The sequence below is a fragment of the Daldinia loculata genome (genome assembly GCF_022478755.1).
Source record: "Daldinia loculata strain CBS 113971 unplaced genomic scaffold F4817scaffold_7, whole genome shotgun sequence".
NCBI classification, from domain to species: domain Eukaryota; kingdom Fungi; phylum Ascomycota; class Sordariomycetes; order Xylariales; family Hypoxylaceae; genus Daldinia; species Daldinia loculata.
The window spans coordinates 764,968-778,608 of NW_026054861.1; the positions used below are offsets into that span (position 1 = coordinate 764,968).

A 13,641-nucleotide genomic window follows, 5' to 3' on the forward strand; every position below is an offset into this window, starting at 1 on the left:
TAACATTCCGCATGCATATAAAAGGGCACGGACAAGCTTGACCCAAGCATGTAACAAGGCATCTACGGGAAGATTTTCTCCCAATCGCCAACTCGGCATCCACTTAGATCCCTACAACTCCATTATCCTTGGCTATGTCCATACTTCCTTCTCGTACGTTCTGGTGGGAAAGAAATATAAAACCGTCTATCGCGGGAGAATTGTAGTGGCAGATCGCATTCCAATCATTTCACGATGCCCAAGACAAGTTTTCTATGGGGTGTAGGAATAGTATGGATAAATTATTATTATATGTGACTACCTAGCTAATAAAGTTATAACCTCGGGTATCATATATACCTAACCTACACAGTTGCTATGCAATATTATATAACGCAATTCCCCTTAAAGAAAGTCATATAATCATGAATATGATTATAATACAGTGGCTCCCTTAGACTCTATATATATTCCCCCCAAATTCCAGGTCGACGAACAGTGAAAGAATATCTTACATGCCTTGTTCTGAGCTTATGAGCTTTCAGTATTCCGTGTCCCGCGGATATGGCTCAAAAGCTGCTGAAGCCTTCGCACTGCCTTTAACTTCGAAGGCGAGGCTTCTTCACGAGGCTCCGAAATGTTAGTAAGCTCCTCTCGAGCCACTTTTACGAGAGACCCGAGCTCTCCCCATACTTCATCCGTATAACTGGAGAGGACCCCTTGCCACTGGTTAACCCAGATATTCTTAGCTTCTTCCAAATCTGATGTGCCGAGCAAGTCAGCATATTCCTGTATGTTACTACTATTCGACCCAAGACCAGGAAAGAAGTTCAGAGCATCGTCCCACTGTCCCCTTGAAGTATGTTCCCCGGATTCGCCATTCTCGAAAAGATGATGACGTAGAGCTGCTTGTTCGATGTCCGTCAAGGCCGTATCTATTTCCTCAACTTCGTCATACCCTAAATCGAGAAAATCAACAACGTCCATGCCGTCGGTTGTGTTGATTATTGGTCTAGTTTGCTGTGTCCCCCCAAGTGCAGGTTCGTGTATCTGCCCGTATCTCCCGATCTTGATGTCGCTAGGCTCCGTTTCTCCTAACGTAATTGTGTTGTTGAGAAAGGATGAGAAACCGGATTCACCTAGGACTTCTTGTTCCTGTCTCGGTATAGATTTAAACGTATCTGGAATCGTCCCCTGGGCAAAGTTATTCCTGTACATTGACGCCTCATTCACACCCGCGCTTCTCCCGGACCTGGAGGATTCAGCTTTATCTGAGGGCAAGGCGTCTGATAGAGAGGCGCCGCTAGGATGCCGTAAGACGATTTCATTAGTGAGTTTGCCCGCGGATGCGCTTAGTCTTGATATGAATGAGGTCGTGTCTGAGGTTACTTCAACAGAACTTGAATGCCCATCCTGCGCTGTTGATTCGGACGACAAGTTATCTGTTTTCGTTGCAATACCTTTGCCTTTTGCGTCCCGAGGAGTTGTGCTCTCGCTATCATCTTTATCCATCGTGGTTATGCCTACTCTCTCACCGGCGCAACTCAGTAATTATGACTATATCCAGCTGGAATAAGCTCTATAAATAGAAGTATGATTGAGTCGAAACTTCATAGACTCTCTACTCAGAAGAGAACCCGGAGGATATGAATCAAAAATGAATATCTTATTACATTTGTAGACCTGTAAATTATACCTAGGTAGTTATTAAATATATTCATACCTATGGGCATATAGGTGTAAGTGAAGTCTTCGGTAAGGTTCGGCTTTGGGGATGGAGAGCACGGGATATAATGATGTAGCTCAAAATTACCTAGGTACAAGGTATGTTAACCTTTAATCGAGTTTTAGCCGCCTTTGTTCGCATGTGACGACAAAGACGTCGATTTGTTTATCTAATCCTACAAGATCCTCATGAACTCATATATACGTATAGGTAGTTATAAGATAAGAGTACATGCATGTATACTTTAGAGTTTACATGAAGCACTTAATAATTACACGAATATTTCCTGTTACTATACAAGATCTCATATAAGCTTTAATTTAAAGCCCGACCACGTATTTAGGTAACATCCTAAAGAAATAAATCATCAAGAGTCGTGGTGAATTGTGCCACGTGCAACACTTCCCGATCCAGTTACAAAGAAGCCGGATTATTTCGTAAAAACGGGCGCAATCATACCTACAGAACTTGACATGCTTACGGATAGAAAATTCTGAGCATTGTCAGGGGTTGACTATTAATATACATAATGTGGTGGTTGTAACTCATACATGCTTAAATGTAGAAGACAAAAGTATACAGAGCCGCCCCTCCCACAAGAATGACTGTCTTCATTTTGTTCCACCTATGTCATACTTCGTATATACCTAAACTTGAAATCGTTAAGGCAGGTTATGCAGGCCACTTCAAAATAACTATGCCTTTTTAGATCGGTGGACATCTCCCGGTCAGCAGTATATGTAGGCAACTGTCTAAGCACATAAATGATTAGTCGTCTACATAGGTAGGTATTTATCCTCGAGTCCTTTTCGAGGCTCTTCTGCCTTGTTAAATATACATGTACATAGACAGTTCTTGCGCTTTCCTAGCAGCTTGGTACCTGCAAGGGGGTACTTTAGGTTAGGTATTCTTGCCCTGGGGCTCCACACTTTCTCCATGCCCGCAACCTTGAGTGTGGTACTTGAACATTTATACAAACCTGCTAAATTTGTACATGTAAGCTTAGAAAAGAATATGTACTACAATATTTGGCGCATATAATATAAGTGAATAAGTACATTTATATATGCTCCAGAAAATACGGTACGTAAGATATAGTACATCTAATGCACGTAGGATGTTAGAATCAATAGTTTCATTGTAAATTATAGATTTCTTTTTGCTTAAGACAATAGAGATACTCTCGCGTGTTAGATGGCAATTCGGTACATAAAGCACTTCTGTAGATACATAAGGTAAGCATCATCTCGTAGCTGCCCAGGTACCAAGATACAGCACTGAGTGCAGACCCAAAACCGGCAAGCCCGCACTGACTGACATAAGCCGACCACGCATCTTAGGTACGCATCTACGCATCTACGACCATCAATCAAATCACCCTTCCCACTTCTTCCCCCCAAATCCGATCCAGACCTGCTAACCTAGACCCTTGCGCATAACCCATAACCCATAACTGATAACCCATAACGTACTACTTACTGCTAGGACCTACTCGCATCACATCACTCACCCAAAAAAACCAACGACTACGCTTTGCCGTCATTTTGCAGCAGCTCGTGTATCCTTTTTTCCCCATCATTTCCCCCCTCCTGATAGCCAGCGGGTGCTTCTGACCACATTTAATTGTTGTGCATGACTTCTTGATTGACTTGAAGTCTCATATTAGCACTATTCCTTGATCTCGCCCACCGCAAAGTCATTGGGAGCGAGCGCACTATCCGCCTAAAGGTCCTTTGCGTCTTTCTAACCCTCCACGCCGTCAATACGTACAACACCCCGCCGCCCTAGACCCGCCCCTCCGACTACCTTTTCCCACATCCTAGCCTACCACCAGCCTACCAAGCCTTACCTGTGTCCAGCAGCCGCAAGATACCTCGACACGCTTCTCGGTCTATCCTCACCTCAAGTCGCGTATCAACCCTCCATCGCCCATCGCCCATCGCCCATCGCCGAGCCCTCATTAGTTGCGGCCGCGATACGCTAGTCCATCCATCTACCGCATACACTTCCTCTGAACTGAAATACGGGTCGGAGCTTAGGTAGCTTCACACCCAACCCATCGCGAATATGGTGGAAGGAGATTCAAACTCTCCCACCTGGAAGTTCACCCAGTAAGTTTGTACAAAGGATCTTTCACGATTTTTACTCGACTCGTAACTTTTATCGCCACTATCACGTTCTACTCGCAGCAAACTAGCTCTCATGCATCTACCCTCTATGGCTGTCAGCTATCTACTTGATAACAATTACTGACTCTGGTTGCTCGCTTCTAGGTGCTTCGGTGACAAAGGAGATGTTGAAGATATCACAGAAGGTATATTTCCCATGCCTCTTATTTTGACCCAAAACTTTCCTGGGCTTCTCTGAGCTTGAGATCGCACAGCCCCTCGACCTCTCTCCCATCAATAGACCAAGCATGTTGGATGTTCGTATGCTTACATGAGATTCTTAGCCGATATCATATCAACCGTCGAATTCGACCATACCGGTAATTACTTAGCAACAGGAGACAAAGGCGGCCGAGTTGTTTTGTTTGAGAGGAACGAGACGGTCAGTTAATATCCTTGACACGTCACGAAGAGCAATTTAGTCTAATCTAGTCTATAGAAAAAAACTTGTGAATACAAGTTTCACACCGAATTCCAGTCGCACGAGCCCGAATTCGACTACCTCAAATCTCTAGAGATAGAAGAGAAGATCAACAAGATTAAGTGGTGTCGTCGTCAGAATGCTTCTCACTATTTGCTCTCCACCAACGACAAAACGATCAAGCTATGGAAGGTTTTCGAGAAGTCACTAAAAGTAGTAGCTGAGAACAACTTGTCTCACGACCTGACGCCGGGCAATGTCGCTGGTGTAGGAGGAGGTGCTCCTAGAGCTCTTCCTCAGTCACATTTCAAGACCGCTGGAGAGTTGAAGCTACCACGACTGACGCATCACGATACTGTCGTCGCTGCGGTTCCCCGACGTACGTACGCGAATGCTCACGCCTATCACATCAACAGCATCTCGGTCAACAGCGACGGGGAGACCTTCATAAGCAGCGACGATCTGCGGATCAACCTCTGGAATCTGAATATTCAGGACCAGAGTTTCAACATTGTCGACATCAAGCCTGCGAATATGGAGGAGTTGACCGAGGTCATTACTGCTGCCGAATTCCACCCCATTAGCTGTAACTGGTTTATGTACGCAAGCTCGAAGGGCACCATCAAGCTAGCAGACATGCGGGAGAGTGCCCTTTGCGATCAGCATGCAAAACGTATGAACCCTTATCTATACATTTTATAAAGGCGACGTCAGCTAACGACGTTATTTAGTTTTTGAACAAGAAGAGGATCCGTCGTCAAGATCGTTCTTTTCCGAGATCATATCCTCCATTTCAGACGTGCGCTTCTCATACGACGGCAGATACATCTTATCTCGAGACTACCTCACCGTCAAGATCTGGGATGTCAATATGGAACGCCAACCAGTCAAGACCATACCTATTCACGAGCACCTTAGGCCACGGCTATGTGATACGTACGAGAACGATAGTATCTTCGACAAGTTTGAAGTTGTTTTCTCGGGTGACGCCAAAAATGTCATGACGGGAAGTTATAATAACAACTTCATGATCTATCCTTCGGATCCCGAGAAGGAGATCGAGGTCGTATTACAAGCAGACAAATCAGCCTTCAAGGCGAAGAAAGTAGGTATCCCGACACCTATCAACTCGTCGACGAGCCCCACAGCGACCAACGGCGGTAAGAAGGGCGGATCGCGTGCGGGTAGCCCGGCGGCCGGAGCGGGTCAGGGACAGAGGATGCGGAAGGAGACAGACGCAGATCAGATTGACTTTAACAAGAAAATCCTGCACATGAGTTGGCATCCATTCGAGGACAGTATCGCCATTGCTGCAACAAACAACGTAAGTCATGATATTTAAATGTTCCGAGAATGTCAGCGGTAGCTAATATGGTACAGTTATTCGTCTTTTCGGCCCTCTAAGGGCGTAACGGTGCTTTCCGGTAGCGGCCGGATATTTCGCAGCCCGGCGTTCCTGCTCTGCGGAAGAACCTCCCGATTCGAAGTGCGGTAGGGATGTGCGTCGCCATTGCCAGTGGTCTGTCTCCTTGATAGTTGCGCGGTCCTTTTGGACGTAGATGACTATTCGTAGTATTTGTGAGACTGCTGGCTTACCCAACGAAAGTGGATGCGTTGTAAATGAGAACACGTTGGGTTTACGACACAAAAGGTGCATACGGGAGGTTAACCTTACCCTAGGCCTAGCACGCTAGGCGGTCGGGAATTGTAGTAAAGACATGTTGGGAGGACTGAAGCATGGCCATTCAGCAGCGGAATCCCATAAGGAGCCAGTTGCATCCATGTCGGCAGACATGGGGCCCAATATCATGGCATAGACTCTACAAGGCAGACTAAAGACCATAAGACGGGACTCAAGACAAATGAGATCTGAAGCATGTATAATTGTGTGCCCACACCTCCCTCGAATATCTGATGAACAAGTTTACGTGTTGTTCTAGCGTGGACATAATATCCCTAAATCCCTAAATCCGTAGTAAAAAATTAACCCAGTAATGCTTCACTATTTTAGCACCCACCAGGGGTGGTTTTCTGAATTGCCGTCGTGTTTGTTAGGTCGATATAAATCTTGATTTGGGGTTTGGCCAAAATAAAAGTAGTAAGACATGTGGGCATAGAGCTATATAGGCCACCTATGTATATTTCAGGGGTGAGTCGGCAGCTGTATTCATGGTTAGCATTATAGACGTATAATGAAGTCTTTAACCTAGATAGTTATAAAAAGAAAACATCTTCAACGTTAGTCATTGCTGTATAAGTAACTTCTATGGATGACGCATGGGAGTTCGGAAGCAACCCTCCGCGGGCGGCAAGCCGAAAATCCGGGTATGAGTATCCGGGCTATCCCACACGTTCCTTATTAGGTACGTAATATAAAGAACATCCTAATGGGGATTTCATAGTTTCTATACGGATATATAGGATAGGATATTGGTAGAATACGGGTTGTGTTTAGCTAGGTACCTATGTAGTAGGCCTATTGTCAACGTTGTTATACATGGGTACTTCGGTACTTACCGTACGCACCTAAAGCACAGCGTAACCTAAAATACACGTAGGGAATAAGTGGGCCTTTACGAATGCCTAGTTCGGACAAGGCGCCGGGTTTGAAAAGCTTATTAGGTTAGATAGGACTACGGGCAGGACGGGTACCTAGATATGCACAGGTGTCGCTTCCTACTGTCAGATTGCGACGATTTGCGCAGCTGCGTACTACCTAATGTACAGCGGACGCCGGACAGTGAAACCTGTCAAGTGCATGTTGCTTAAAAGTGCGCAGATGCTTTAATTGCTTAGGTCCAGTGCTTATACAATCAAGCCACATCCATTGGACCATTGGATCATCGGACGGACGAGACGGACAAATTAAACAAAATTAACACAAACTCATGTCTACTTGTTTCCCCAAGGTATTCCCAAGGTGTTCCCCCAAGAAAACTATCAAAATCAAATAACTAGATGCAAGGAATCGCCATAGTAGCGGATGACTTATTCCCGCTCTTGGTACGATCTTGACCTTAAACAACCTTTTAGTGGTCTTCCATCTAAAATAGCCGGGAGCAACTGACACATTGCCGCATCCCGCAGGAACAAATCTCAAGGCGTAAACCATCCTTATTCTATCTTTTCCCTCCCGTATCCTCAACCTTCAACCTCGATGACGAGCCGGTCGACACCTCGGAGACGCCAAACCTTGCGAGATTCGCATGCCGCTTCGCGAAATGGCGCTACCATGACACCCAAGGTCATCAACGCAGGGCCTTCTCTCGAGAAGGCTGAGCTGTACGGAATAGACGACCAACGCCCAACCTTCTCTAAGCTTATGGGTCTCGCCGGCCGTATTTTTATCGAAACTATTCCGCAATGGCTAGCCGTCGGGGCAATGCTCAGCCTAATCTTTGGCGGCTGTTGTTCGAACGTGAGATCGATCAGGCCCTAGCTTTTTTTGCCGCCCGTAATGAAGAGCTAACATTGTACCGCACTTCGCAGGTCTTTGCTCTCGAGGCCATTATTAAGTAAGCTCCTGCAGGCTACAATCCGGGTTTTCGGCTGCGTTCCTAGCTAATGTCAACGTCGTTAGGGTTGAACCGGCGAGTGGTATGGCAGTTCTACAATACATGACTCACCGGGAACAAAACTAATAGCTTTTGTTTGTAGGAACGCTTTTGACTTTCGTGCAGTTCCTCTTCGTTGCTGTCACTGGATACGTCTCGCAGTTCGATATTACGCGCCCACCCTTCTTCGTGAAACCGAACCGAGTCCCGATCCGTCGCTGGCTGATCAACATCATTCTATTCTTTAGCATCAATGTATTGAATAACCACGCCTTCAGCTACGACATTTCCGTACCAGTTCACATCATTTTACGATCCGGAGGCAGCATTACAACAATGATCGCCGGGAGTTTATATGGAAAGAGATATTCTCGCATTCAGATTGTGGCTGTTCTCTTGCTTACGGTTGGTGTTGTCACGGCCGCGTGGTCAGACTCCCAGTCCAAGGCAAGAATCCTCTCTTCTACCCTTCAGTGCTTGTAACTAACCATTAGCAAGGGAACGTCCACTTCAAATTCTCAAGAAAATGTTCCCAAATTTAGCACTGGTTTGGCGGTCCTCTTGATCGCACAAATTTTATCGGCTATTATGGGATTGTACACGGAAGAAACGTATAGGATCTACGGAGCGCATTGGAAGGAGAATTTGTTCTACTCTCATCTGCTTTCATTGCCGCTATTCTTACCATTTTCACGGTCTCTGGTCAATCAGTTTATGCGTTTGGCCGATAGCAAACCACTTGCGCTCCCGTTACTAGCAGAGCACGTGAACTTGTCGACTGTCTCAGCTAATGTGCGGCATCATATTGAAGGAATTTACATTCCCAGTCAGGTGGCCTACCTTGCTCTCAACGTTTTAACACAGTATGCCTGTATCCGAGGCGTTAATCTTTTAGCTGCCGTGTCATCCGCATTGACTGTTACCATTGTGCTCAACATTCGCAAGCTAGTCAGTTTACTGCTTAGCATATGGCTTTTCGGGAATCGGTTGGCCACTGGAACTCTAATAGGTGCCATCGTGGTGTTTTCCGCAGGTGGCTTGTACTCGTTAGATTCTAAGAAGCCAACTCCGAAGCCGAAGGCGAGCAGTGGGAAAGCGGGATAGTCAGCTAGGATACATTGGGGTTCTATACGCTGCCTAGCTTCCCTCGCAGACCTGGTAATACAATGCAGTAGCAGCGCCTACTAAGCGGATTGTTCTTATAATATGCACTGCTCTTGAAGTGAATTACGGTCCCTATGGAGTGAAGTTAAATATCTGGCCGACTCTAGATAAGAAAGCAGTGGCAGACGATGCTAGTCGATCTCATGAGCTATAAATGTTTTGTCGTTAAGCGGCCAACTAACTGAAAATAGATGCTGTTTGCATCTCGTGGCCGAGGCCTCGGTGTATTAGAAACGGCATAATTGCACACAGGATATCATATTTAACTAGTTTAACTCCCGTACACTCCACCATCGTCTCGCGTCTCATTTATAAATGGACTTTTTATATTGGCGAAAATATTATAAAAGATAAGTATATACATGTAAGTACATAGCCTTTTAGAGGCCGGTACTTAGCTGCAAGGTACAAAGATATATTTATATATACATCTGTAATGACATGGGTGCACTTTACGGATCCGTACCGGACCATACATTACGTAGGTGGGATTCTAGGTATCCTATCAAAAGTCTTGAACATCTACTAAGCTTGGTAAAGCTACGTGCGAGTAGAAAAAGATTGCACAGTCTCGTTTAGCTAGTATCGCTATAAATATAGTGATAAGCTACCTAGATTTAGTAAACGGGCTAGGTACCTATCCCAACCTTCAACTTACTATTGATAGGTACAATATCAGTAAGTCAAGAAACATTGTATAAAATACGGTGCTAGGGATCTCAACATGTGCAAGACTTTTGACCTAGACCTTCGTACCTTATCAGGCTAATGCCCCTCCTCTGCCCCTCCATTATGTACCTAGGAAGTTAAAAATATCAATACGGTACGCGTTATATCCGACGAGACTAACCACATGGGACATGAAATAACTCAAAAATTAGAGTACATGCAGGTACATACATACCTAGGTACGGAATACTACTACCCACAGACCAGGAGTATGCGATATACTTATCACCCCCACACGAATACCTACCTATAATTGTACGTGTAGATACCCTTGCAAATAGAGGTAGGTAGATAGCTTTCATCAATCACTCATCTAGATACCTGTTACGGCTGGCAATGGGGCATCCCGAGTCCTAGTGTTGATATCCTAAGAGGCACAAATAACTATTTGCGCAGGCAGAGCGCGAAAAAGAAAAAGGAGGAAAGACAAGAATAATAAAATTTCTCACCTCATTCCAATCTATATACTCCCGCATCAACGACGATCATCACGATATCGACCGATCAAGACACCCCTGATACGGAGTCTTCAGGACAAAGCACCAACCCCTTCGTAGGCCCACCGTCGGACTTCGCAAACTCACTCAAGGGAGCCAATACACGCATCTATATAATGGCTGGAAACATTGCGGATATGCTTGCCGAAAGCAAGCGCCGGCACGATCAGACCGATGCTAAACTGGATCAAATCTTACAGGCCCTCCAAAGCAAGATGATGACAGTCGGTGTCCAGCAAGACCCATCAGAGGGACAGCCGAAGCGTCAGCAAAAGACAAAATACACGCCAACCCAATCTTCAACAACAACAACAAGCGACCCTAATCCCTTGACGTTCGCCAAGGCCCCGCTCAATCCTATAGACAACGAGCGACTGGCAGATGGCAAGATCAACCTCCATCAGGTAAACGCCGGCACGGGAGCACGCACTGTTGAGGAGGAACGCGTCAAGGCGATATTGCCAGAGGCAGTGCTACCTGCCGAGGCAGATGAGTTCGCGAAAAGCGAACTAACCATCACTTTCCAAAATATACAGAAGGTTTTAGACATTCGTCATAAGTATATCCGCTTGTCACTGCAACGAGACGGCGATAATCCCAAGGATGACCCGAGTTGGGATATTTACCCTCCCCCACCGGAGCCGGCCTGGGTGGATAGTCATGGCGTGAACACCGGGAATAACAGTTTGAGCAATAGTACTGTCTTATCTGCTCAGCCTGGTGCTCAACGTCCTGGTGATTCTGGACCTCCAATTGCAGATGTCCGACCCAAACGAGTATCAAGGAAGCGTAAGCCCGGCCATGACATCGGCGAGGATTTCGAAATGGCAGACATCCTACCCCTTCCTTCAGCGAGTGAGTTCGTCTTTCGCCTCGACGAGAACGGCGTTTACCAAGTCTTTGAAAACGAGGCCGCTGGTGAAGCTAACACGCCGGTGGTGGGAGTACCTACGATTAAAGATTTTTATATGGATCTAGAAGAACTCTTAGCCATATCGTCTGATGGTCCGAGCAAGAGCTTTGCTTTCCGACGACTTCAGTATTTGGAGGCCAAGTTCAACCTATACGTACTCTTAAATGAGTACCAGGAGACCGCAGATACCAAAAAGGTGCCTCATCGAGATTTCTACAACGTAAGAAAGGTTGACACGCACGTTCATCACTCCGCTTGCATGAATCAGAAACATCTCTTGCGGTTCATTAAAAGTAAGATGAAGAAGTGTCCGGACGAATACGTGCTCTTTAGGGATGGTAAGAACCTCACGCTAAAAGAAGTCTTCGAGAGTATCAAGTTGACTGCATACGATCTTAGTATCGACACTCTAGATATGCATGTAAGTCTATGATATAAACTATCAGACATTACTTTCGGATGAAAAACGTGTACTAACCTCGAGCTAGGCTCACACTGATTCGTTCCATCGCTTCGATAAGTTCAATCTTAAGTATAACCCCATTGGTGAATCGCGGCTGCGAACCATTTTCCTCAAGACGGATAACTTCATCCAAGGTCGGTATCTAGCAGAAATTACTAAGGAAGTCATATCCGATCTCGAGTCCAGCAAATACCAGATGGTGGAATGGCGAATCTCGATCTATGGCAGGTCCTTGGATGAGTGGGACAAGCTTGCTGCATGGGTTGTCGATAACAAGTTGTTTTCACATAATGTTCGTTGGCTCATACAAATCCCACGATTGTACGACGTCTTCAAGGGCACCGAATTGATGGACTCCTTTGAACAACTGGTAAAGAACGTCTTCCAGCCACTTTTCGAGGTGACCAAGGATCCAGAGAGCCACCCGAAACTTCACATTTTCTTACAGCGAGTTATTGGCTTTGACAGCGTGGATGACGAGAGTAAGATTGAGCGACGACTGTACAGGAAATTCCCCGTGCCAAGGGAGTGGAACTCTAAACAGAACCCTCCATACAGCTATTGGATTTACTATCTCTTCGCTAATATGACATCGCTTAACTTTTGGCGTCGCCAGCGTGGCTTCAACACGTTCCTGCTTCGACCGCACTGTGGAGAGGCGGGCGACAGCGAGCATTTGGCTGTTGCCGTACTATGCAGTCACAGCATTAGCCACGGATTGCTTTTGAGAAAGGTCCCTTTGTTGCAATATATCTTCTACCTTGAACAAATAGGTATTGCTATGTCACCACTTAGCAACAACGCGCTTTTCTTGGCCTACGAGAGGAACCCTTTCTATCAGTATTTTAGACGTGGACTGAACGTATCACTCTCCACAGATGACCCACTCCAATTTGCGTTTACAAAGGAGCCGTTGATGGAAGAATATGCTGTCGCGGCGCAAATCTACAAGTTGAGCCCGGTCGACATGTGCGAGCTTGCTAAGAATTCGGTGAAGCAGAGTGGCTACGAATATTCTGTCAAACAGCAGTGGCTGGGAGAGAAGTTCAATCTACCAGGAAAGGATGGAAATAATATGGTGAAGACTAACATACCTGATCGAAGAGAAGAATTCAGGTATAATACGTGGGTTGAAGAGCATCGTTTGTGAGTACTACGTAGTCTCTCCCCCCTATCTACATGACACTAACCTTTCCATGGTAGGATCTCGAGTTATACTTCTGCATCTGAATTAGACGAAGTTCTCGAACACCATCCAGAAATTACTTTAACCCAAAACCCCACATCGCCCACTTCATCCGTCATGGCGAACTTCGACGCTAATTCTCACGTCTTCAGCACGGGGAATCTACCGCGCTCGGGATCACAAGCTGATTTTGATACCCACACTAACCGGTCGTTCCCGGCTTCGGGGTCTGGGCTTAATCTTTCAAAGCGGGAATCTTGGCCCCCGGAGGGACTGCGTGACAAGGTATATCCCGAGGATGATGGCGAGAGCGTCGAGGCATGGGAGCATCCATCGTAGTTGGACGCATGAAAGTGATGATATATATATGGGTGCTATTCGCAATGCTTCTAATAAGGCTAGTGGGAAGGAGGATCGGAGTGGGACTAAGATTGTAAAGGGATATAGCTTGATGAGGGTAGACCTTGGCCCATTATGAATGTTTGGTCTGGGAATAACTAGAGGTTGCTTTGATCAAGAATGAATCGACATTAGGTCGGTTTTACTATTATCAAATTTGTTACCGATTAAAATATGGTATCTATTAGGATAGTTTTGAGACTAATTCCAATATGATATTATCTAGGATATAATATATTCAGGTGGAAAAATCTAAGAAATATAGAGAGCATCTTTAATAAGTGCTATTATGTCATAGGTACATATATGTACCCAATATGTTGTGTTTATCGTACATTAGGTACATCCATGTGCATCTGCATAATACAACCATAAATTAGATAAGCTCCTTTTTGTTGTAGTGTATATTAATTACATGCATATACAAACACGTGTATTTACT

The 13,641-nt window shown here is 45.5% G+C and overlaps 3 protein-coding genes across 3 annotated transcripts; 2 read left to right on the top strand and 1 right to left on the bottom strand.

Annotated features, from left to right (window-relative positions):
• Positions 1 to 278: 278 nt before the first annotated feature.
• Positions 279 to 1,835, bottom strand: F4817DRAFT_328103 (uncharacterized protein). The gene has a single exon (XM_049302115.1). It carries the CDS (start codon positions 1,489 to 1,491, stop codon positions 511 to 513), a length of 981 nt encoding a protein of 326 aa, XP_049162290.1. The 5' UTR covers positions 1,492 to 1,835; the 3' UTR covers positions 279 to 510.
• Positions 1,836 to 3,772: 1,937 nt separating this feature from the next.
• On the top strand, positions 3,773 to 8,952 carry F4817DRAFT_356816 (UAA transporter family-domain-containing protein; the record flags this gene model as incomplete). The annotated part of the gene is made up of 12 exons (XM_049305841.1): positions 3,773 to 3,816; positions 3,979 to 4,019; positions 4,158 to 4,255; positions 4,313 to 4,967; positions 5,026 to 5,618; positions 6,926 to 7,048; positions 7,091 to 7,192; positions 7,614 to 7,712; positions 7,784 to 7,809; position 7,875; positions 7,939 to 8,288; positions 8,343 to 8,952. 12 exons carry the CDS (start codon positions 3,773 to 3,775, stop codon positions 8,950 to 8,952), a joined length of 2,742 nt encoding a protein of 913 aa, XP_049162291.1.
• An 818-nt stretch (positions 8,953 to 9,770) lies between these two features.
• F4817DRAFT_328116 (uncharacterized protein) lies at positions 9,771 to 13,459 on the top strand. Its single transcript, XM_049302116.1, has 4 exons — positions 9,771 to 9,835; positions 9,894 to 11,572; positions 11,640 to 12,760; positions 12,818 to 13,459. Exons 2-4 carry the CDS (start codon positions 10,355 to 10,357, stop codon positions 13,137 to 13,139), a joined length of 2,661 nt encoding a protein of 886 aa, XP_049162292.1. The 5' UTR covers positions 9,771 to 9,835; positions 9,894 to 10,354; the 3' UTR covers positions 13,140 to 13,459.
• The last annotated feature ends 182 nt before the right edge of the window (positions 13,460 to 13,641 follow it).

Coding starts and splice junctions, on each gene's coding strand:
- F4817DRAFT_328103 (XM_049302115.1), bottom strand. CDS start 1,491: ATGGATAAAGATGATAGCGAGAGCACAACTCCTCGGGACGCAAAAGGC.
- F4817DRAFT_328116 (XM_049302116.1), top strand. CDS start 10,355: ATGGCTGGAAACATTGCGGATATGCTTGCCGAAAGCAAGCGCCGGCAC. Junction 11,573..11,639: donor TCGACACTCTAGATATGCAT/GTAAGTCTATGA, acceptor ACCTCGAGCTAG/GCTCACACTGATTCGTTCCA. Junction 12,761..12,817: donor TGGGTTGAAGAGCATCGTTT/GTGAGTACTACG, acceptor TTTCCATGGTAG/GATCTCGAGTTATACTTCTG.